General features: G+C 37.8%; 1 protein-coding gene and 1 long non-coding RNA gene across 2 annotated transcripts in view; one reads left to right on the top strand and one right to left on the bottom strand.

Annotated features, from left to right (window-relative positions):
- LOC138805588 (uncharacterized) overlaps positions 1-25852 on the top strand; it is a 77557-nt gene that overhangs the window by 9644 nt on the left and 42061 nt on the right. The window lies entirely within an intron of this gene.
- The window catches only part of Ntn4 (netrin 4), a 98012-nt gene continuing 77045 nt past the window's right edge, over positions 4886-25852 (bottom strand). The window contains exons 6-10 of the mRNA XM_069990298.1: positions 21101-21314; positions 20199-20314; positions 13127-13195; positions 10258-10428; positions 4886-6255 (exon numbers count right to left, since the gene is read on the bottom strand). Coding sequence (XP_069846399.1) covers positions 6119-6255; positions 10258-10428; positions 13127-13195; positions 20199-20314; positions 21101-21314 — 707 coding nt within the window. The 3' untranslated portion in view covers positions 4886-6118. The remainder of the gene's footprint in view (positions 6256-10257; positions 10429-13126; positions 13196-20198; positions 20315-21100; positions 21315-25852) is intronic.

Raw genomic sequence — 25852 nt, forward strand, 5'->3', positions numbered from 1 at the left:
AAGCTGATCTATGTGAAGTTTAGCATAGCATCTGGCACATAATGAAAACAAAGAGTCATAATTATGATAAACATGTACATTGAAAAAGCTTTTGGGCAATGTTACTAATAGTATTTTGTGAGTAGGCACTTTGTAAATGGCAAATTTAAAATTATATTTTTGTATATAATAAAACATTGTTTTTCTAATTTCCTACTTACTATTTATGTGAGGTTTCTGTATTATTTTGATCTGTAGCTTTTCTAGGTCTTCTAACACAGACAACAGCAAGTAAGTTAGACAGAAAAATTTTGTAGTAAGTATTTAGAAATATCTTATATAAATTATGGTGCCGAACGGTAGAGCTCTGGTTTGCATATATATGTATATTACTTTTATTAACATGCTAATCATACATAGGGGTTTACTGTAATATTGCCATACATGCATAGAATATACTTTGATCAAATTTACCCTTTTTATTCCTCTTTGTTAATTCTCCTTCCCCCTTTTAAAACAATTTTAATGGGTTGAATTATTTTATTTGCATACATACATATGAAGTACTTTGATTATATTTGATCCTTATAACTCTCTTTTTTTGTCCTCCCTTTTGGTTGAATGTTCTATTTTGAAATACTTTACATATTTTTAGTAGACTAAAAGACCTGGTTCCATTTCCAGCTCTTACTTTCCTTCATTCTTTATGTCTTTGTCCTTTATTTCCTGACTTTTCTCATTGGACAAAGTGCTTAGATTCTTTAGTTTTCCTTTTTTCTGTTTCTTAGTCTCTTTCTAGTAGAATTCGTTCCTCCTTATTCATTTTGCAAGCAGAATTTCTCTACACAGCATAAGTCAGAGCCTAGAGACAATTGGAAGCGCTGTTAAATCTCATGATATCTAATTCATTGTTAATAAATTCAAAAGCAGCTCTTTTGCTCAATGGATCTTCAAAGGCTATACTAAGAGAAAAAACAGGGGTGGGAAGGTGACTCAGTGGTAGAGCGCTTGCCTTACATGCATGAGGCCCTGGGTTCGATTCCTCAGCACCACATAAGCAAAAAGAAAAAAGCCGGAAGTGGTGCTGTGGCTCAAGTGGTAGAGCACTAGCCTTGAGCTGAAGAGCTGAGGGACAGCGCCCAGGCCCAGAGTTCAGGCTCCACGACTGGACCCCCCCCCAAAAAAAAGAGAAAAAACAGTGGAAGGGGGGAAAATGGAGTCCTTTTTTTTTTTTTTTGCCAGTCCTGGCCTGGGACTTGAACTCAGGGCATGGGCATTGTCTCTGAGCTTCTTTTGCTCAAGGCTCACGCTCTCCCACTTGAGCCACAACACCACTTCTGACTTTTTATGTTTATGTGGTTCTGAGGAATTTAACCCAGGGCTTTATGCATGCTAGGCAAGCACTCTACCACTGAGCCTGAAAAATGGAGTCTTAATAATCTCATCTTAGTATAAATTATGGCAAGCAGCATTACTCTAATGGTGATGTAACAGTGAGAAAGACAGCAGAAAATTATATATTCAGGGAGCAAAATACTTTATAATTCTGAGTAAAGAAAAGGAAACCTGGGCTGGGAAGGTGGCTCAGTGGTAGAGCGCTTGCCTTGCGTGCATGAGGCCCTGGGTTCGATTCCTCAGCACCACATAAGCAAAAAGAAAAAAGCTGGAAGTGGCGCTGTGGATCAAGTGGTAAAGTGCTAGCCTTGAGCTGAAGAGCTGAGGGACAGTGCCCAGGCCCAGAGTTCTGGCCCCATGACTGGACCCCCGCTTCCCCCCCCCCCCAAAAAAAAGAAAAGGAAACCAGAAAAGACAGCCAGTGAAAAAAATAGTACAGCTAGCATCACTCCCCAGGGACACTTTTCTGAATGTAAGAATTAGTCAGAATTGGTTTTAAAAATATGAAGTATGTGTTGAATGCTTGGATTCAAACCTGGGCTTCATAATTATTAGCAAAGTATCCTTGAACAATTGTTAATCCTTTGTGCTTCAGTCCTTATCTAGAAAACAGAAATAGTCGTAGCCTGCCCCCCTTCCCCTCCTCTATGACTGCTTGGAAGGAGAATTACATGTGAGAGTAACACATTTAAAGCACTTCAGAAATACCTCACTTATAAAAGTCTTAATCATTGCCTGTTATTTTTTTCTCATTTTTAAAATTCACTAATTTTAAATGTTTAGTGTCTTGAGGTTGTGAGCAGATCACAGTTGTAATTCTATAAAATTTTGCTAACAGTGGTTATTTTTCTTTCTGGTAAGCAAGATTTCTTGCCTGGATGCTGTTACCTCTTGCTCAGGTTAATACAATTCAATCCAAGGCTTTAGGCATTCCAGGCAAGTGTTCTCCTACTAAGCTACATTCCTGTCCCTAAAAGCTTCCCTCAATGGAACATGCAGCCTCACATTACAGAAATACCTATTTTACCCAGTGTATTTCTCCTCCAATGTTAAATCTGTGCTGGTCCTAGGGCTTGAACTCAGGACCTGCGTTTTTGTGTTTTGTTTTTTTTTTTAAACTCAAGACTAGTACTCTCTACCTGAGCCACAACTCTACTTCTAGCTTTTTGGTCGTTAATTGGAAATAAGTCTCACAGACTTTACTGACCTGGTTGGCTTCAAACTGTGACCTTCAGATCTCAGCCTCCTGAGTAGTTAGTATTGCAGGCATGAGCCACTGGTGTCCAGCCATTCTGAATTTTTAGTTGTGATGCATGAGCTAATTATAAATCTTAAAATATCATTTAAAAAGAATTGCTGGTTTCAAACATTTACTTTTTTTCATTAGATACGAATACCAGAAAAATAGGAAAAGTTAAAATTTCTTTAGTGAAAGTATAAAAATGTCAGGACCAGGGGATCATGTTCAAAAAAGTATTTTCAGTCAAACCATTTAGCAAACCATTCTCTGAGGGAATGATTGAAAAACAAACCATCAGTCATGCCAGGCACACCCCTTTGCTTTTATTCCATTTTTATCATACCAATCTCCCTTGCAAAATTCAAGTTGTTGATAAACATTTTCCTCTCAAACTGTGGGAAATAAGTCATGAGTGACCCTGGCTCTTTGATAAGGTTAGGAGACTGCTGCTTATCATTGGAGCCATGAACACAAAGCAATTCAGTCCTGGGGCCTGTAACCAAACTCAATGGCCAATCAGTCTTGCTCACTAATATTAGTCTCAGGCATTCCAGAGGAGTGGTAAAGGGGCAGACAGCACAAAAAATTTTTAAGATTTTCCCTACGCTTTAGAGTCTCTAAGTCTCTAATCATTTAGAAAAAGATTTTTTTGCAAGAACCTAATATATCCCCCCCAAAACTATGTTTGTCCATACTAGGTCTTGTTCTGTTTAGTATAGCCAGATGGACACTGTTTTGTGACTTGTGGTCACATCCCCACAGATTTGACCTCACTTAGTGGACTCTATTAAAAGATTATCCCATTATTGAGAATTTCCATTGCATCAAAGACTAAATATTAGTAACATTCCTCTTCAGGGAAAATGATGTAAGAAGAGGCATAGACTATGTTACCCTGAGGCACATCATGTGGATAGGTATGTGGCGATTACACAACTCTCTGCTGACTAATAAAGTCTGATGGTACATGGGGGCAAAGCTCTGGGGGCAGAGACTTTCCCAGCAGTTCTCAAAGGAAGTATTTGTGTTTATATGAAGCCATAGATGGAAGTTTAATTGGCCTCTGTTGCCTTGGTACCGAGTTGATTATTTGGTAAGATGCTGTGGAGAAGGTATATAAGGAAGTGTGATAATGTGATGGATGATGGAATGGAAATGGGGTCATGAGGATACTGACTCATACTGTGTTTGTTTGCTTCTTTTTTTCCCCTCCTTCTTTCTGTGTCCTCACTTCCCTCTTTTTATCTCTCCTTACTTTTTTTTTTTTTGGGGGGGGTCCAGTCGTGGGGCCTGAACTCTGGGCCTGGGCGCTGTCCCTCAGCTCTTCAGCTCAAGGCTAGTGCTCTACCACTTGAGCCACAGCACCACTTCCGGCTTTTTATCTTTTTGTTTATGTGGTGCTGAGGAATCGAACCCAGGGCCTCATGCATACAAGGCAAGCACTCTACCACTGAGCCACCTTCCCAACCCCTCTCTCCTTACTTTGGAAGTGAAAGGTTACACAGGAAGTTGGAAGCTATAGTGGAACGGCTGCAAGTTATTTCAGAAACAAAATGTTAAGAAATTATTGTAACAGGGACATTTTTTGCTTTTGAATATTGCAAAAAAAAAAGTACTTGAAAGAGTAACTCTAAAGTGGAAGATTCTGGTCACAGACTGGCTTATGTTAGCTTTCTACTATGGTGACAAATACCTGACTGAGGTAAGCATCTTAAAGGAGGAAAGACATATTTTGGCTTACAGTCAGAGGTTTCAGTTCATGATCACTTGGCTGTGTTGCTTTTGAGCCTGTGGCAGGGCAGAATGCCATGGAGGGAGCATATATGCGAACAAAGTTGCTTACTTCATGGCAGCCAGAAAACACAAAGGAAGGGGTCAGGGTTCAGTATTCCTTCAAGGGCACACTTCTTTTACTTGACTTTTGGTGGGACTAGCTGTTGAGCTTAGGACCTTGCATTTTCTTGTCATGCCCCCAGCTTTTTTCAAATTTCCAACAACAAACTTTGATTACTTTTTAAATTAGTTTATAAATAAATGTGCTATTAGAATTGTCTTATACCTGATCTTAAAAAAAGTTCATGCCAAAGGCTTCAGAACCTAAACCTGACTGAATTAGCTTCCACTCTGTTCTAAAACCTTAGAGTAACTGGCAGAATACTGGGCCTTCTTTTTCTCCTTTAATTTACTTTCTTAATTTAAGGAATTTAGATTTAAGTTCTAAATTTAATGTTTATTGTCACTGAAAGAGTTGATCAAGAAATGAGACAAAAATCAGGTGATCATATTCCTTTATTACATATATGACATATAAAAACAAATTAACAAGCAATATATATATATTTTTTGCAAGTCCACAGGACCTCAGGAAACATAAATTCTGTATGTGAATTTAATCTTATGGCACTGTGGGTTCATGTATATTCAAATACAGAAGAAACTTTGTGTATAATGGTTATGCATGGGTTCAGAAGATGAAAAATTTGGTAAATTATCACATACATTGTGTTAAAAATAGTAAGTAAATACAGTGACCTTACACTGTTAATAAGGAGAAGGAGCAAAACTATTTCAACATTCAGGTTTAAATACTAAACACAAAAATAGAACAAATTCTGTGTCTACATTAATTGTGAAGTATACACAAGTGCATCATGAACAGCTGAGATTTTAAAACTTAAAGTCCACTTCCCCTTTATGCAAATGTATTTCTATACTTCTGACTTTTTTCTCTTATTTTAAAGTTTCATTGTATTTAATTTTCAAGCATTTTACCATGGCCACTATGTTGGAATCTAGTCGCTAGCTCAAAGCTAGGCTTCATGTCAATATACTCTCCTCCTGTGTTGTTTCTCACATAGTTTCTCCAAATGTTCAGAGTTAAATCATACAATTTCTTTTACATCGTCCCTTTGTCCACGTGGTGTGGCAGTGCTTCTGTTTTAGCAGGGTTTTCATACATACCCTCTTCTTTTCTTCCATCAACAGCAGTCTCCAACCATTTACAACACAAGTTGTAGGTAGTAAAGTGCTTTATACAAGAGAATACTATATACATATGGAGAGGCTCCATTCAACATTCTACAGACCAAAGGACACAACAGACAAGAGAAGGCTCTTTTTAAGAAAACCTTTCCTGATAGTAGGGTTGGGGATTCTTTAGAAGGTCCTTAATTACTTTAAGTAGCATCAAAGCTGAGAGGAATCCTTGTTAGAGATACTGTCCTCAGTAGATTACTAGGTATCATACTGCTATTAAAATATGTCACTAGTTATGTCTTTCATTTCCATAGAAAACAGATCTCAAGATTTTTCATGCCTCTTTATGAAACAAAACTACATTTAAACATAGATCCAAGAGAGACAGGTTGGACAAGTCCCATTCATTGGAACATTTCTCTACATTTTGGCACTTAAAATTCCAGTCTCATTTTTGAGGTCTCTTTTAAATTACATTTTGTGTTTTGTACACAGAGAAACTCTATTATGTATTGTATACCTTTATTGCTACTTGCACTCTCTTTTTAAAATATCCATGACTTTTCTTCCAAGAGATGGTTTCCAGAGCTGGACAAAACTTTTCATGTTTACGATTAATTTACCTGTTCTTACATCCTCATGTCCGGCTACAAGGTACTCCAAACCTAAAAGAGAACAGAATTAGGAGCTACAGAGTATTTTATGCTTTATTCAAGGGAGAGGTAAGACTTCAGCAATTTCATATATTTGTAATTCATAGTTTTATATAGTTTGGTTAAAACATGAATAACACAATTTCCCAAGCAATTTTAGTGAGACTCTTCTGAAAAATAAAATAAACAGGGTTAGAGACTCTTCTGAAAAATAAAATAAACAGGGTTAGAGATGTAGTTCAGTTTTAGAATGTCTGCCTCGCTTTCATACGGCCCTTAGTTCATCCTTTAGTACTACCAAAAATAAATAAATCAAAAAAGTATATTTGTATGTATGTATGCAATAGTTTTGGTATATAATCTAATATCTAAAATAGAAACATCTCTTTTATAAAATACAACAAGCTGGGCACTGGTGGCTCATGCCTGTAATTCTACTCAGGAGGCTGAGATCTGAGGATAACAGTTCAAAGCCAACCCCGGGCAGGAAAGTCTACGAGACTCTTATATCCAATTAACAACCAGAAAACCACAAGTGGCACTGTGGCTCAAGAGGTAGAGTGCTTGCCTATAGCTAAAGAGTGCAGGGACATCCCAGAAGCCCAGAGTTCAAGCCCCACGACCGACAAAACAACGACAACAACAAATAGGGCTGGGAAGGTGGCTCAGTGGTAGAGTTGCTTGCCTTGCATACATGGGGCCCTGGGTTTGATTCCTCAGTTCCACATAAGCCAAAAAAGCCAGAAGTGGCCCTGTGGCTCAAGTGATAGAGTGCTCGTTATGCACTAAAGAGCTGAAGGACAGCGCCCAGGCCCAGAGTTCAGACTTCATGACCGACAAAAAAAAAAAAAAAAAAAAAAAAAATTAAAAATACTACAAATAGTTAAAAAAAAACTTCAAGATTAAGTCTAATTTTTAAAAAATGTTTATTGCGGGGCTGGGAAGGTGGCTCAGTGGTAGAGCACTTGCCTTGCATGCTCGAGGCCCTGGGTTCAATTCCTCAGCACCACATAAGAAAAAAGCCGGAAGTGGCGCTGTGGCTCAAGTGGTAGAGTGCTAGCCTTGAGCTGAAGAGCTGAGGGACAGTGCCCAGGCCCAGAGTTCAGGCCCCATGACCGGACCCAAAAAAAAAAAATGTTTATTGCAAAGGTGATGTAAGAGGAGTTACAGTTACATAAGTCATGTACTGAGTACATTTCTTTTTGAATAGTGTCATCTCTTCCCTCATTTTCTCCTAGTTTTTTTCCCTCCCAGTTGTTCCCCCTAATATTTTAAATGAATTTACTTAGAAACTATCAGTAGAACATATACTATAGGAATTTCCCATGAATTTAATGTATATATAATGGTGATGAATAAATCCATAAGTTACAGAGCAACTTTATAGCAAATAGAATACAAAACAATGCTATCTTTTACATCTTTGCATACTGGAGTTTGAACTCAGAATCTGGAGCTTGCTAGGCAGGCACTCTAGCACTTAAACCACATCTCCAGTCTATCTTTTACATCTTATTGTTACATTACATTTTTCTATCTCTATGCTTTGACATCTATATGTTTGAGGATACTAAGTTTTATTTTGTATACATAGAAAGGGAAAAATATACTTTAGTGTTAGTACTGGTATTATAAAACGTGAATGCTAAGTGAATGTTCTCATGATTTAAGAGATGCCAGATTTGCAAGGATACACACTTAGATTGCTCCCTTTTTAAAGTAGCAAAGGAAGCAAGTTGAGGTGTAAAGTTTCAGAGTTCTTATCAGCTTTCTTTCTTTGGACTTAGCTATTGAACTTGTAAAAATAGAAAGAAAAAAAAAAACAAAGTAAAATGAAAGAGTGTCTGGTTTTGCTTTGGCAGGTTCCAATCTTCTCTTCAAAGCAAGTAAACATGTTTTCAAGAATTCTTTGAATAATTGGGCTTATGTTTTCAATTGTGATGAACTCAGTTGATTCTTTGACTCTGGCAGAAGCCTGATTAGGAAATATAGTTCACTTCCTGGAGGGTGGCTCAGTTGGTCAAGCTTTTGTTTTTAATATCTTACTGAAAAACCAAGCAGAGTATTTTTTTCTTCTTTTGCCAAGATAATAAAAGAGGAATAAGGAAACCACCTAAGCACAGATCATTGGAAATAGAAGAACTGAAATTAATGATTCTTAATTTCTTATAATTTAAATCCAAGATTACTATTATTTCAACTTATTTTGGAAACTACATATTTTTATTATTTAAATGTCTTTTCTCCTTTCTTAACATTAAAATGTAAATGAATTAAATAGAAAAGAGTGTTAAAAAGTAGAAAAGAGTGTAGGAAATACTAACAATTGAGAAAACATAAAACCTTATTTATTATTTAGATGTTTGGTGGTATATTTTATCATTGCTAGTCTCTCTCTTCTCTCTTTGTATTTTGTTTCTTAAAATGCATTAATGGCTACAAAGATTTCTGATTAACATAAATGCGGTTTCCTAGCTCATAGAAAGAAGAAATTAAATCCATAACATAAATTATGCACCTGTTTCAACAGTACTGTTAAGATACAGATGACAACTATATAAACAAGAAAAAACAATACAATACATAAACTAGGAAATATAGGACTTAAAAATTATTTGTTTATCTATAACCCACTCTCTCAGAATTACACTGCCATTATCTGGGTGCTGAGAAAGGCAACTGAGGATGCTAAAGTCAAAAACCTAAACCCTGTACTCAAATTGAAATGAATAGTCTACAACACAGTTTGAAGAGTGTTCATATGCTTGTAGAGTATAGAGCAGTAACATCTTTGTTCACAGGCTTCTTTTCACCCCTGCCATACATTTTAAGGTTCAAACAAAATTTCGCTCCATTGCAAGTTTCTCTAAAATGTATTAATTTTTTTCTGCTGTTTCTAATTTGAAACAAGAATGATCACTTAATGAAAAACAACATGAGAACTTGAGACTTGTTTCTATCCAAGAGAAACAGATGCTTCTCATGCAACAGTAAAATCAATTTAATATTATTTATACAGATGGGATTTTACATTTGAGTTTCCTTTGGGAGCTCAGATAACATGCTAGTGGCAGATAAATTCATGAAAGTGACTTCTATGCAATTGACACCTGGAACCAATCTAAGACTATTCTTGTAGGACAGACAATATTAAATTACTGGGTTTTAAAATATTTTACTTATTTTTTCACACATATACATATCTCCATTTTTATGATATATAGATATTTTTAATTTTATTGTGAAGGTGATGTACAGAGGAGTTACAGTTACATAAGTAAGGTAGTGATTATATTTCTTGTCTAACTTGTGACCTTTTCCCTCATTTTTCTCCTCTTTCCTTTCCCCCCATTTCCAATCCCCGCCTCAAGTTGAACAGATCATTTCCAACATATTGTCTTGTGACTATTGCTGTTGCATAGGTTCCCCCTTTGTCCTTTGTCTCGCCATTTTGTTGTTCCCCTTAGGGTATCAAAATCAAATGCAGTGACAACAGGGGTAAACCATAGGGGAAAAACAAAAAAGAAAAAAAATCACATAGTACATTAAAAAACAACAACAATAAAGAAAAACCTCTGTGTCCATATCTTGGAGTTCATTTTGCAGTATTTTACTTCTATATAACACATACAAGAGAATTTTTTTATGTCAATTCTAAGAATTCCATTTGAATTTTTTTTTTTTTTTTTGGTCAGTTGTGGTGCTTGAACTCTGGGTCTGGGCACTATCCCTCAGCTCTTCAGCACAAGGCAAATGCTCTACCACTTGAGCCACAGTGCCATTTCCAGTTTTCTGGTGATTTATTGGAGCTAAGAGTTTCACGGACTTTCCTTCCCCGGGCTGGCAGGGGTGAGCCACCAGTGCCCAGCTCCATTTGAATTTTCCAAAAATTCAGATGGTGGAAAGGAGAGATGCCCATAATGAGTTTACTTAGCTTGTGACCCAGAGAACATAAAACAAGTAGCAAATTGATGAGACAAGGTAGGTATTAAGATAGGAAAGTCAAATGCTTACCAGGATTGAGGATTGGACAAGTGCAGCCTCTATTTGTCCATGATTCTGGATATAATGTTCGCTTTCCTCGTAAGATCTTTAGTTTGGTGGATTTTAAGACTTTCTTAATCTTCACATTGACCTCAGCATGGGACCCTTTATCATGAGCTGATAAAATCTTTATTTTTAGCACTGTAACAACATATTTCAAAAAGTCAAAATACATAGATTGCACCTTACTTTATGAAATTTGGACAACTTAAGTAGGCATTTCAGAGTATAATAGAAAAGTGAATGTGGAAATTTACTTTAAAAATCATCAAGATCATTCATCTTTGCACTGGATCATTTATATTAATAATATTCTTAATTCTTGGGCAATTTCACTTTCTTCTCCCTCCCTTATCGCTAAACTAGGAGGCTATCAACCATTTGCCTACTGCAAATATAATAAATATATTCAGCTATCAAATCTATAGAGAAACAGGAAGAATTGTTAGCTTTTATTTAAAAATTGTTTATACTGTATGATGTTATGATAGAGAGCAATCTGTTGTGGCCAGGATATATTCTAAAAGTGAATATCTAATATTATCAATCATTTACTATTCTTTTTCTACCCCTGCTATATAATGCAACTGTCTAGGATTTATGGAGCTGTCCTTGTGCATGATGGCAGAACTTGAGTCTTTTTATTTTTAAGACAGATTAAAATATTTTTGAATTGACACAGAAAAATTGTACATATTGTTGGAAACCTACATGAATTTTAATATATATATTTTGAAACAGAGTAAGCAGAATTATTCAATATTTATCATTTCTCTGAAGTGAAAAAATCCTTTCTTCTAGGTTTTTTTAATATTCAGCATAATACATTATTATTATAGAGCTTCAGTATTCTGCTTGGCTTGTGATTCTGCCATTCTCTTCCACCTATGGAATGGATGTAGCTGAAGATTAAGCAATAAGATTAAGCAATAAATTAGAGTGGGGAAACAGACCTAAGGAACACTAGGAAACTATTTTTCATATCATTAGGTGAGTATAGAAGATTGTGTGTAATGAAAGAATCCTATCTTTCTTTCCTCCCTTCCCTTTCTTTCTTCTTTCCTTTCTTTCTTCTTTCTACTTCCCTCCCTCCCTGCTTCCTTTCCTCCCTTCCTTTTATCCTCCCTTCCTTCCTTCCTTCCTCCCTCCCTGCTTCCTTCCTTCCTTCCTTCCTTCCTTCCTTCCTTCCTTCCTTCCTTCCTTCCTTCCTTCCTTCCTTCCTTCCTTTCTTCCTTCCTTCCTTTCACCACCAGGATTCAAACTTGGCATCTGATCTGATGCTTTCACTCATTGGCTGCCTGGCTGTACCACCTGAGCAACACCTCCAACCCCAAGAACCCTTTCTTGGTTGATCTTATATTCGGAGAGTAAGGTTGTATTCTCAGATTTTATCAATAGTTTAGACTTGTAAGAAGTCTTAAGTATTACTCATCTTGTCTTGTATATTTTAAGAAACTAAGTGTACAGGTCAAGTTCACTTGAGCAATTGGATGGTTAGAGGTAGAGTCTGGATGAGATGAACACATGAAGGGCTAGCATAGAACTTGGTCCTGTCTGATGCTCATTAAATGCTCAACCATGATTATTTCACTATCCTATAAGCTCAAAAATACAGGGACCTTGTCTGTTCATAACTATTATACAATAAATATTTTATAAAGGAATAAACAAACCAAATGTTTTTTTTCCATAAGCCAAAAGATTAGACAGGAAAAAACATTTTTTTGCAATGAAAATGTATGTACATTGTCTTTTAATATGTACATTTCCTTGAAAAAAGTACATTAAAAGATAAGAGTTTTATTACATCTTTTAGAATGATCAAGTTGTCTTCAGTAGAACATTAATACAGCTAATTAAAAGATTGATGAGTTTTCAGAACTTCCAATGTGATATTGAGAATCAACAGATATTTTTCACTGAGCTAACTGACTTTGGACTAAGTTGTCCTCTTTCTGGCTTTTAGAATTTACTAAAAGTAAATGCTATTCCTTGTGAACTGCCTTCTCTTTATTGGGCACTACGCATTTCAAAAGTTTTCTTCTATTGTTTAGCCAATTATGGAAGAGAGAGAAATATTTATGTAATTTTAGATAAGGTTTATATGGTTCTTGCCACTTTTTAATCTTTTATGAGATTAAATACAATGTTATCAGGAACATAAATACAGTACTTGGCTTCAGAAATCTCTACTTTAAAATTTCTCTTTATTCTAATGCATATTTTAGGCTATATAAACAATGGAGCAATAAAAAATTTTCCAGTGCTAATTAAGAATGTGTTAGCAAGATAAGGCATCTTGATATATTTAATAGCTAATATAAAGCCATTTAGAATTTGAAAAACAGTCATACTTAAGGCTGTTCCATTTTCCTTTTTCTATATGATGATTGCCTGTCATTTTTGAAAAGCTCAAATTATTCAAAGAAGTTGGGGAAGAACTAGGTAGATATCTAGTCTTCACAAACATATATTCTTTTGTTTTTGTTTTTGTTTTTGGGGTCCGGTTGTGGGGCCTGAACTCTGGGCCTGGGCACTGTCCCTCAGCTCTTCAGCTCAAGGCTAGCGCTCTACCACTTGAGCCACAGCGCTACTTCCGGCTTTTTTTCTTTTTGCTTATATGGTGCTGAGGAATCGAACCCAGGGCCTCAGGCTTGCAAGGCAAGCACTCTACCACTGAGCCACCTTCCCAGCCCAAACATATATTCTTTTCTGGCATTTCCTAAGTATCTAGGATGTGATAAGTAAGGTGGTAATATCATTAGCCAGGCCACCCATTTCCTTAAAACTCCATACTTCGTTTGAAAGATAGAGAAGCATTTGAAGACTTCAGACTTACCATATGAATATTTCATTCCACAGAAAGCCTTGGAGTTTCCTAACACTTGTTCCTTACATTCACATTTACCTACGGAAAACAAATGGAAAATAGTGTCAATTATTTAGGAAGAAAGGGAAAGAGAAGAAAAGAAAAAACAGTAACAAAAAAGGAAAAAGTCCACAAGTAAATCCAGATAGCACTCTAAACCTTGAATGATCCCTACAAATAAGCAACCATAAAGTCATTCAAAGGCAGTCACTTTCTGAATTGAATTAGTTACCATCTGATAAAGTACTGACCTACTGGAATTATAGAAAGTAGTAACAATGCCATACCTTCAGTGCTTATAATTGATGTTATAGGTAGCACCTTATAATAAGAACAAATAATCGATCTTAGGGTTAATATGTATCAGCTGGCACTGGAAGAAACCCACCATTTTGCTCCAAAAAAAAAAAATGTAAAAAATTGGGGCTGGAAAGGTGGCTCAGTGGTTGAGTGCTCACCTTGCATGCATGCTGCCCTGGGTTTGATTCCTCAGCACCACATAAGCAGAAAAAGCCGGAAGTAGTGCTATGACAGCTCAAGTGGTAAACCGCTAGCCTTGAGCTGAAGAGCTGAGGGACAGCGCCCAGGCTGAGTTCAGGCTGCACGACCGACCCCCCCCCCCAAAAAAAAAAAAAAGTTTAACAAGTAGAAGTTTGATTAAAAGAGTGAGCAAAGAAACTTAAGAGTGACAGGACAGAGGTTACCGAAGAGTCAGTGGTCCAGTTGCTTAAAGATATTGGCTGAGAGTGAGTGGTTCAGGTATTGACTGAAAGTTAGTGGTCCAGATACTGAATGAGAGTCAGTGCACCAGGTACTTACTGAGTTGAGAATAATAATAGAGGGCATGAAGGAGGACCTTTATTGTTTTACTATTAGGGCTTGGCTTCAGTTGGTTAGATAAAGAGATTTTTCAGCTGGGCACTGGTGGCTCAGGCCTGTAATCCTAGCTATTTAGGAGCTGAAATCAGAGCATCGTGTTTCAAAGCCAGCCTAAGCAGGAGAGTCCGTGAGACTCTTGTCTCCAATTAATCACCAGAAAACCAGGAGTGGTGCTGAGGCTCAAAGTGGTAGAGCACTAGCCTTGAGTAAAAGAGCTCAGAGATCACATTGAGGCCCTGAGTTCAAGCCCCATGGCCAACAAAAAAAAGAGATTTTCTTTTCTTTTCTTTCTTTCTTCTTTGTTGGTCATGGAGCTTGAACTCTGGGCCTGGACACTGCCCCTGAGCTCTTCAGCTCAAGGCAAGCATTCCACCTCTTGAGCCACAGCCCCACTTCCAGTTTTCTAGTGGTTAATTGGAGATAAGAGTCTCACGGACTTTGCTTGCCTGGGCTGGCTTTGAACCATAATCCTCAGATCTTAGCCTCCTGAGTAGCTAGGATTACAGGTGTAAGCCACTGGCACCCAGCTCAAGAGATTTTCAAAGCTATCAGTTTGAAGGGGCTACTTGAATTAAAAATTACATATTTGTGGAAATTAATTATGTATTGGAAGGAGAGGAAATGGAGGTAGAGCTCAATTAGGAGTTAGTGAATTAAATTCTTATAACAATAACTTGAATGATAAAATATGTCATGAGGGGCTGGGAAGGTGGCTCAGTGGTAGAGCGCTTGCCTTGCATGACTGAGGCCCTGGGTTCAATTCCTCAGCACCACATAAGCAAAAAGAAAAAAGCCAGAAGTGGCGCTGTGGCTCAAGTGGTAGAGCGCTAGCCTTGAGCTGAAGAGCTGAGGGACAGCGCCCAGGCCCAGAGTTCAGGCCCCACGACCAGACCCCCCCCAAAAAAATGACATGAAATAGATGAAGAACTTTAACCATATGATCTTATTTAATTTTTATGATGACCTTATGAGATAGGCATTATTAACAACGACAACAAAAAAGAATGAAGGCTCAGAGAAATTACCTGTATAAGGCATCATAGCTAAAAAGTAGAAAAGCCCTAAAACCTAATGGAACTCAGAATGGACTATACTGTTTCTCTTTAGCCTATTAGCCTTTTAGGAATACCTGCAAGTTTACTATTGAAGGTCTTTCTTTGGCTGCCTTGTAATAGCCATTTTTTTTTATATGCTTAGAGATCAGATACTAAATTTGTTGGTCAAATCATATTTGGTGACATATCCCTGTGGGCCCAGTGACTTAAGAAGCCTAGCATTGAAAAATAGTCTGAGCAACAGTGAAAAATCATTCAAGAGGGGAAAACATTTCTTGTTATGCCTCAACCTAGAAATATTTTCAAAAAAAGAAATTTAGGAAGGGAGAAATTTAGGAGGGGAGAAAAGTTATCCTAGGTGCCTAGAACATTAATTTTTTAAAAAATTCCAACTTATTTTTATGGATTCAATAAAGAAAATAAAATACTCTGTAAGTAATCCTCTTGCTCTGGAAATGTTATTTTAGTAATTAAGTTGCAAGTTAGACTCAAATCACATCAAAAACATCAAGCCCTTGACCACTGCTTGAGTAAGTAAACATGCTTAATGAGTTTTACAAATGTATTTTTTGACCAAGAACAACCCTGGTGTCTCATATTCTGCTTATTAACCCCACCTACAAATTCATTTACTTCTGAAGCCATTGAATTTCCATTTTTTCTGGCCCCTTGGAGTTAGGTGTAGATCCTGCTCTTGAGAATTACTCTCTCCACCTGTGTTCTGGATTCTTTTATTTTCAAGCTGAATTTTCTTACACTCCTTTTCTTTTTTTCTTTTATTTTTTTTTGTCAGTCGTAGGGCTTGAACTCTGGGCCTGGGAGCTTTTCCTGTGCTCTTCAGCTCAAGGTGAGCGCTCTGCCTCTTGAGCCATAGCACCACTTCCAGTTTTCTGTTGGTTAATTGGAGATAAGAATCTCACAGACTTTCCTGCCCGGGCTGGCTTTGAACTGTGATCCTCAGATTTCAGCCTCCTGAGTGGCTAGGATTACAAGTGTGAGCCACTGGTGCTCAGCTTTAAAAATACTTTTGAAAAGGAATATCATTTATAGTTCTGTGGTATGTTAAAGCCAGTTTTGTTATTTAGAAGGTAAAATTTCACATCTGGTGTTTTCTTGCTCACAAGAAATGGTAATAGTTAAGGGTACTAAGGGGATGGGTATATAGGACAGTGGTAGAATCTTTGTCTAGCAAGTGCAAGGATCTAGACTCCAGCCCTAGCCTCAAAAAAAAAAAAAAAAAAAAAAAGGAAGCCAGGCGCTGGTGGCTCACATCTGTAATCCTAGCTACTTAGGAGCTGAGATCTGAGGATCACTGTTCAAAGTCAGCCGGGTAGTAAGTCCTGTGAGACTCTTATCTCCAACTAACCACCGGAAAACGAAATGGAGCAGTGGCTGAAAGTGATAGAGTGCTAGCCTTGAGCAAAAGAGCTGAGGGACAGAGCCCAGGCTCTCAGTTCAAGCCCCACAAATGACAAAACAAAAGTCAGGGAAAGAAGAAAGGAGGGAGGAAGAGACAGAACACAGGAAAAAAAGAAGGGAAGAAAAAAGGAGGAAAGGAAAGAAGAGAGGGAAGGAAAGATAAAAAAGATAAAAAAGGAAGCATACATTTAAGGGTGCTTTATTTATTTATTTATTTATTTTTTGGGGGGGTCTGATCATGGGGCCTGACTGAACTCTGGGCCTGGGCACTGTCCCTCAGCTCTTCAGCTCAAGGCTAGTGCTCTACCACTTGAGCCACAGCACCACTTCTGGCTTTTTTTTCTGCTTATGTGGTGGTGAGGAATCGAACCCAGGGCCTCATGCATGCAAGGCAAGTGCTCTACCACTGAGCCACCTTCCCAGACCCCAAGGGTGCTTTATTAATACAATACTTGTATGTATTATTGTACTTGTATTTTATATTAGTATACACTTGTATTTGAAAGAAGTTTTTGAATAGAAACTGATTATAGATCAACAGATATATAGTTACCTAGATTAGAGGATATGCTTGTTTATAACATGCTTAACAAACTGGTCATCAAGGCACCCAGGAGAACTTTCCTACACCCAAAGGGAACCTTGTTGTTCAGTAGGAAACTGAACAAAGTCTTCCTGTATCTAAAGCTCATCCACATGAATCTCATAGGCTCCCCAGGGACATCACAGACCTAGCAGCTGTGGTGGATGTGAAAGTCTGGAGTCGTTCTGATCTAGCACATTACTTGCTCTGTGCTTCCAGTTCCCTCAAAACATGGCTGATGGGCTTAGTGATGTGTTACAGTCCTCAAGCTGAGGTCTAGCAGGTAACATGGTGGGGGGATTATAAAGGGTCATTGTTTCAACAACCTGTAAGTAAACTTTCAAAGTTAACATTTTAAAATTCAGATGAAGTAGCATTAAGGCAAATAAAAGGTAAAGATTTGTTTTCTTTTTCAAATGCCTAAAAGATAAATATGGCAACTTCATATTACTTTATTTTTCTCCCACTCTTCTTTCTTTCTTTTTTTTTTTTTTTATTATTGTGAAAATGCCATACAGGGCTGGGAAGGTGGCTCAGTGGTAGAGCACTTGCCTTGCATGCCTGAGGCCCTGGGTTCGATTCCCCAGCACCACATAAGTAAAAAGTAAAAAGCCGGAAGTGGCGCTATGGCTCAAGTGGTAGAGCGCTAGCCTTGAGATGAAGAGCTGAGGGACAGCGCCCAGATCCAGAGTTCCAGCCCCACGCCCGGACCCCCCCCCCCAAAATGAAAATGCCATACAGAGGGGTTACAATTACATGGGTAAGATAGTGAGTACATTTCTTATCAAGCATTGTTGCCTCCTTTGTTTCCCCTTCCCATCCCTTCCCCTCTCCACTCCCTCCAACCCCCCTCCCACCCCCTCATCACCCCCCCCCTTCTTTCTTGTTCTAAACTGACCAACAGGACACTGATGGCTCATGCCTGTAATCCTAGCTGCTAAGGAGGCTGAGATCTAAAGATCACAGTTCAAAGCCAGCCTAGGAAAGTCTGTGAGACTGTTTTTTTTGGTCGGTCATAGAGCTTGAACTCTGAGCTTGGGCACTGTCCTTGCACTCTTCAGCTCAAGGCGAGCGCTCTACCTCTTGAGCCATAGTGCCACTTCTGATTTTTGAGTGGTTTATTGGAGCTAAGAGTCTCATGGACTTTTCTGCCCCGGCTGGCCTTGAATCATGATCCTCAGATCTCAGCCTCCTGAGTAGCTAGGATTACAGGTGTGAGCCACCAGCACCCGGCTGCTGTGAGACTTTTATCTCCAGTTATTTACCAGAAGAACAGAAGTGGCACAGTGGCTCAAAGTGGTAGAACCTGAGCAAAAGAGCTCAGAGACAGAGCCTAGGCTCTGAGTTCAAGCCCCACAACCAAAAAACAAAAACAAAAACAAATCCAAAAACTCATGATAACCATTGTTTGTAATGGTAGAAAATTAGAAATATCCAAAATGGCAAAGCAGGAGAATAAAACTAATATATTTACTTAATAGAATAGGCAAATATAAAAAAACCCACACATACTGAGATCAAAACTTTTTAAAAGATAGGTAAGTTATATGCATGGACTTAAAAAATAACAATAGGTAATAAAATAATTAAAACATGAAAACAGAAAACAAATTTATGATTGTAGTTATTCTGAGGAAGAAGGAAGTACTAGTGAGGTTGTGGTTTGGTACACTCAAATATATCAGTAACATCTCATACTTCAGATGAAAGTTGGAAGCATATATGGGAAAGTGTGAGATCTGATAACATTTTGAATGTATTTCTTGTATAACACTGTAGCTGCTTGTAAATATTTCATAACACTAGCTTTAAAGTTTGATTTGTACTATTTGGTGAGTCCCAAATAGATTTTATGCCCACATTTTTGTTGTTGTTGTTCTTTTTTTTTTTTTTTTTTTTTTTGCTAGTCATGGGGCTTGAACTCAGGGCTGGGCACAGTCCCTGAGCTCTTTTGCTCAAGGTTAGCATGCTATCATGCTGAGCCATAGCACCACTTCTGGTTCCCCCCTCATTCCATCTCCCCCTCCTGCTGGCAGTTAATTGGAGATAAAAGTCTCATGGACTTTCCTGCCTGAACTGTGATCCTCAGTTCTCAGCCTCCTAAGTAGCTAGGATTACAGGTGTGAACCACCAGAGCCAGGCTTCATGCTCACATTTGAGTTTGTATTACAGAGCAACTTGGGAGTATGGCTCAAGTGGTAGAATACCTAGCAAATGCAAGGACTTATATTCAATCCCCAACACCCTCAAAGAGGGGTCTGGGGAGAACAGTTTGGCTCCTGAATAAAAATGTTTGACAGGTTCAATACAGAAATAAAATATCTACACCAATATCACAGTATGCTCATCCAAAGAGGAAATAGAATTGTGTCAGAGGAAACTACAAATTTGGAAAACTCAAAGAGCTAGATTTATGTTCTGAACAGTATTTCATGTTCAACTAATCTTGATTATTTGAATTTTACTGATTTTGCTACTTGGCTTGTATTTATATCCTTAAGTGACTCTTGTTTTCTAGTTATACAAAAGCTATTAAGATAGAGTTCACAGTAGCTTTTGCCTTGTAGTTATTAAGTTCGACTAAATCTGTAATAATATTTTTCCTTTATTTTGTTTTTGTTTGTTTGTTTTTGTCAGTCATGGGGCTTGAACTCTGGGCCTGGGTGCTGTCCCTCAGCTCTTCAGCTCAAGGCTAGCACTCTACCACTTGAGCACTACTAGAATATTTTTCCTTTAAATGAGTCTGTACATTTCTAAACCTGATATATTCAGTCAGCTTTTAACTGTGTAATGAGTGAGTTTTAGAGAGAAGGTAATATACAAAAGTTTTAGCAATGGGAAAATGAGATTTAGCGCAAGTTTTTCTTTTATGCAAGGCTTTACATTTTCCAAATTTTCTATACTAATGACTTATATTACCATAATAATCAGATATAGACAAAAGTGTATTAGAATACCTCTAGGTTATATTTCAGTTTCATATTCGTGGAGCTATTACTTTATTCAACCCTACAATAAAATCCCAGTGCAGACCTTCTAGTTTGTCACATTCACTGTTCTTCAAGACCAGACATGGAAGTTAATTACTCAATTTAATTTGTCTTACCTGAATGTCGAAGTGCGGAAAATCCTTGCTCATCCTCCCATTCCCAGGTTGGTTCACTCTTATTGTGTATGGACTGGAAGTTTGGAATTTCTTGATACCAGTCTAGGTCTGTATTACTAATAAGATAGAAATGATTATTTTATTTTATTATTATTTTTTATCAAGAAGATGTGTGAGTGTTTATTTCATAGCCATATTAAATTTACTATTTGGAATCTGGTGGGGGTAAATGTGGAACAGCATATTTTCAATCAGCTCCTCTAAATGCCTGAGACCATAAACACTGGGCTTCTAGAATGTGCTTCTCTTACAGTTGACGATGCCTCCATTTTCCACATGTGGCTACCAATGGGAGCAAGAGTCAAGACCAAATTGATGTACACCTTTTATTGTTGCCATCAAAATTATGGTCAAGGTTTCTTTTCCAGTTTCATTTTCCACATGATTGAACTATTAAATAAGGGACAGAAGTAACTGCCAGAAATCTTTGGTTAGCCTCCATTTGGCAAATATTATATATTCCTATTTGGAAGCTGAGGTTGCCTGAGACATCATTTGCTTCACGTTCTATAACAGTTGAAATGATGATTTTATTGCAGAACATTTTTGAACTTATGTAGATATGAAGCTATTCCTAGAGATTAAAACCACCTTATCATCTATCTTCCAATATTTCTACTTTCCAAAAAGCAGCAATGTTTTAAGAAATTATTGTGACAGATAATTTGTTTTACAAAAGGAACCAGATGACCTTCAGAATCTTGGAAGAACAGATTACTTGGCTTTGCAAACTGACAAAAATTCTTCAGAGATATGAAAATAATATATTTTCTCAATCACTTGCAAATCTTCCAAAGAATCTGCACTACACGTAGATGTGAGCAAAAGGCACGCACACGTACCTGCTGATGCAGTCTCCTGTGAGGGGGTCACAGCTCCCTGCACAGTCACAAGGTCTGCAGCCATAGTCTCCAAAGCCCCAGTATCCCACCATACACCTGTCACAATGGGGTCCTGCCACCCCAGGCTTACAAGGACAGTCACCATTGCTGGGGTCACAGAAGGTCACTGAGCTGAAAGGAAGGATAGCTGATCCAACTGGATGGCAGGAACACACTACAATGGAAAGGAGGCAAGAATGGATTGTAGATCATCTGTGTAGGGATTAGGCCTGGCAATCCCCAAATGGCTTTTCTTCATCCCACACCTTTCTTCTGAGACTCCTGTTAGCCAGTTGGTGTATGCTCAGGTTATGAAAGTCACTCAAATTACAGATAAGTAAAACAGTCAGAAAGAGCATGTCTGCTACAAAAAGAACCACATAACGTATTAACTTTTAATGGCTATTGGTTGAGGTGATGAGCGTGAACCAGTGAAGAAAACAGAAGAAGGAACTGTCATTGAGGAAAGAAGGAAGGAAAAGCAAGGAAGTTTTAAGAAAGAAGACAGCATAAGGTGTGGATAGGGCAAAGGAGAATGAAATTGGATAATGAAATGGTTTTCTGCATTTAACAACTGGAAGGCCATTGGTGTCCTTGAAGAACCATTTCAGTACAGTAGTGAGTAGAAATGTAAATGAGAGCTCAATTGAGAATGGGAGCAGAGGAGTTTATGCTGAGATAATTTCTGGCATAGAAAGGAAGTGATAACTTCAACTGGATTGAGATATGAACTCAAGTGAAGATTTGGAATTTTGCATTGTTTTAACATGGAAGAAATTATAGCAAATTTGATGTGGATGATTGATAGGAATGATCCAGTAAAAGGGGGAGAGGGTTAATGACCAAAAGAGAGAGGAGGGAATTGTTGGAGAAATACTTGAATATATTTGAGTAGGGAAGGGGTAATGGGATTTGGTACAAGAGAAGTTTAGGGCAGGAGCATGACCAGCCACACTGACAGGACAGATACAAGTAATCGGGTGAATGCAATATAGAAACTAGTTGGATTTCCCTTCCAATTGCTTGTATTTTTTTTGGATGAAATCTTGATACTTCTCAAAGAATCAAGTGAAAAATGCTGGAGAGAACTTAGTCCATACCCTTCTCTCTCTCTCTCTCTCTCTGTCTCTCTCTGTCTCTCTGTCTTTCTCTGTCTCTCTGTCTCTCTGTCTCTCTGTCTCTCTCTCTTTCTCTCTCTCTCTGATTGGTCATAGGACCTGAACTCTGCTCTTCAGCTCAAGGCTAGTGCTCTACCACTTGAGCTACGGTGCCACTTCTGGCTTTTTCTGCTTATGTGCTGAGGAATTGAACCCAGGGCCTCATGAATGCAAGGCATACTGAGCCACCTTCCCAGCCCCATATCCTTGTCTCTTATTAGGCCTTTGATTCAAGGTAAGAAATGTACCTTTCCTGAACCGTTTTTTGTTTTGGTTTTACTACAAAATCTACAGCTTGTGATGATTTTGTAAGGGAAGTTTTTTTCTTTTCTTTTATTAATTTACTTTATTGTTACTATAGAGGTGATGTACAGAGGGATTACAATTACATGAGTCAGGTAATGAGTAATTTCCTTTCATATTGTGTCTTCTGTTCCCTCATTCTCTTCCAGTCCTTCCCTCCCATCTCCATCTACAAGTTGTATAGTTCACTTTCATCAATGTCCAGTGAGCTCCACTATTGTGGAGTTCCATGCTCTTCCTCCAATTCTTCCAAAGACACCATACATAAAGAAGATAGAATCATCAAAGACTTTTTAAAAACTAAAAAAAAGGGAAAAAAGAAAGAAAAAGAATGTTCTTGTTTCCATATGTTAGAGTTCATTTCAGCTTGTATAGTATATGAAAAGGAACTTAGGCATTGCACCTTTGTGTTTTTTTTCCCTAAGAATATCCTCTTTTGGTCTCACTGTGTGTGAGTATCTAGAATCCTGTGTAATTTATCATATCCCAGTGCATTTTAGATCTAATTTCGAAATACCAGATAGAAAATGTACTGTTTGTACTGTTTAGCTTAGCTCACTTAACATGATTTATTCTAGTTTCATTCATTTCCCTGGAAATGACATTATTTTATTCTTTCTAATGGCTGTGTAAAATTCCATTGTGTACAGGTACCACATTTTTTGGATCTATTCATTTATTGTAAGGCATCTGGGCTGTTTCCATATCTTGGCTATTGTGAATAGTGCAGCATTGAACATAGATGTGTAGATGTCTTCATCATATCCTGGCTTCTGATGTTCAAGGTAGATTCCCAGGAGTGCTGTGTATGGATCTCAGGGAAGGTCTATGTTTAGTTTTTGAGGAACCTCCCGAATGCCATACAGAGTAGTTTTCCTAGTTTACATTCCCACCAACAGTGCAGTAGGGTTCCTTTCTCCCATATTCCTGCCAACATTCTTGTTCTTCAAATACACAATGTTGGTCAATCTTACTGGGTGAGATAGAATCTGAGTTGTTTTGATTTTCATTTCCTTTATTACTAGGGATGATGAGCATTTCCAAGGTCAGTTATTTTAAATGAAACTCCAGCAAGGCATAAGACACAGTGCATGACCTAGAATAGGCCAGTTTTCCCTGCCATGTCTAATCAACTAATATTCAGATCCCATTCTCTCCCTTTCCCTTTTCAAACCTTTATTTACTGAGTGTTTTGTCTTTAAACTCAATTTGGCTTCACATCTCCACTTCTCAACTATACATGGTATTTCAGCGAGATAACCACCCTGTCATTTCAAGTCCTTTGTCTCTAAAACTGGAAATAAGAACATACTTATCTTTATATAGGTATAAGATGAAATGAGACAAAATATATGAAAAGCTGTTAGTTTGTGTCTGGCATAGATTACTAGTAGTAAATTAATTAAGAATGAAATTAAAAGTTTTACATAGATATAGTTTCTACGTATGAAAATGGAACTCACAGCCTTGTAGGGGAAACAGGAGTAAATGGAAGATACCACACAATGTGATGTGCTTGTTATATAGACATATATAGAGACCAATGGCTGTTTCAAGGAAGGCAAAGGAGACCTAGGCTAAGAGAACCACAAAGCCCTCACAGAAGAGGGCTTGTTTTGAATATGAGCCAGCTTGACAAGTTAACAAGGAAGGGAATGTAGGCACTTCTCATCCAGGTTGATTTTAAGATACTCCCCACACTGCAGTTTGAAAAATGTTTGCATTTTTAATTATGGTGAAAATAACCATAAAACTTACCATGTAGGCTAGTTTTAGATGTATGTTTTTGTTTTTGCAGTTTTTGTTCCTGTACTTTGTGGAAGGAACTTAGGTTCCTTCATTGCTCAGTGCTCGTGGTAATGTCTGCCTTTCCCATCTTGTCTTTTCTCCTACTTCCTCCAGTTAACTACTCTCCTCTGTGTTGCCCGTTTGCTCTGTATTTCCTATTTTGTGTATCACAGTGCATTATTATTTTCTGTTTATTTACTAGTCTCCCTTACTCATTGACAGAAGGATCTTTATCTTATTTTGGTTCTGCAGGCCTCAGAGTAGTGTCTAGTACGTAGTAGATGCTCAAATAAGCATCTGTGGAATTATTTGAAGGACATTTCAGGCTATGGGAATCGTGCAAGAAAGGAAATGACCTATTTGAGGAAGGTGAAGAGAATGTAAAGCAGCTGAAGGGAGATGAGGCAGAATAAAAACTTGTAGAGTTAGGTTGGATTGTGTTATGAGTCCAGATTGTGGAAGGGCCCATTCCAAGAAGCTGAATTTTGTTTTGTGGGTATACTGGACAATAAGAAGTTTTCATGACAGAAGAATCATGACAAGAGTTACTTTATTTATTTATTTATTGCTGGTCCTGGGGCTTGAACTTAGGCCCTGGGCACTGTCCCTGAACCTTTTTATGCTCAAAACTAATGCTCTGCCACTTGAGCCACAGTGCTACTTCTGGCTTTTTCTGAGTAGTTCATTGGAGATGAGAGTCCCAAGGACTTTTCCTGCCTGGGCTGGCTTCAGACCATGATCCTTAGATCTCAGCCTCCTGAGTAACTAGGATTACAGTTATGAGCCAACGGTGCCCAATTTAATTTTGACAGATATGTTGGTGGCACAGTGTAGATTAGACTTGTATTAGAGAAATCAAAGAAATGAGAGATAACATGGTCATGACAAAGGAAGAAAGTACATTTTGGAATGGGATAAAAGTGTGCGTATTAATTTTTTTATTTAAAGTTATTGTTGGAGGTTTGGTGATACATCCCTGTAATTCCAGCACTTAAGAGGAGTTTGAAGTTACAGGATGGTAAGTTCAAGTCCAGCCTGGGCTACATAGTGCGATCCTGTTTTAGAAAAGATAGAGTTTTGAGACATCTAGAAAAGCTATAAGAAAATGTTGATAGAGAAAAACAGAAGTTGTGGAAGATTTCAGAGTTTCTCATTTAGGAAACTGAATGACTAGTATTTACAGACTTGGAGTGTAGGGCTAAAGGAACATGAATAAAATAGAACCATATAGGGAGTGAAGGTATGGGAGGGAGGGGGGAAAGGGATGAATTCAGACATACCAACTGAGCTACCTAAAAGATCTGTTAATAAATCACTTTTGACAACTGGAAATCTGAAGCTTAGGAGAAAAGTTGAAGTCACTGAATAGTTTTGAGAGTTGTTAGCTGATGGAGAAGGCTGGTTGATACCTCTCAGGGGTGGTGGTAGAGTGAGAAGGTAACCACTGAAGAATATCCATGGATAT

Source organism: Dipodomys merriami, unplaced genomic scaffold (genome assembly GCF_024711535.1).
Source record: "Dipodomys merriami isolate MVZ:Mamm:240054 unplaced genomic scaffold, mDipMer1.0.p SCAF_10, whole genome shotgun sequence".
Taxonomy (NCBI): domain Eukaryota; kingdom Metazoa; phylum Chordata; class Mammalia; order Rodentia; family Heteromyidae; genus Dipodomys; species Dipodomys merriami.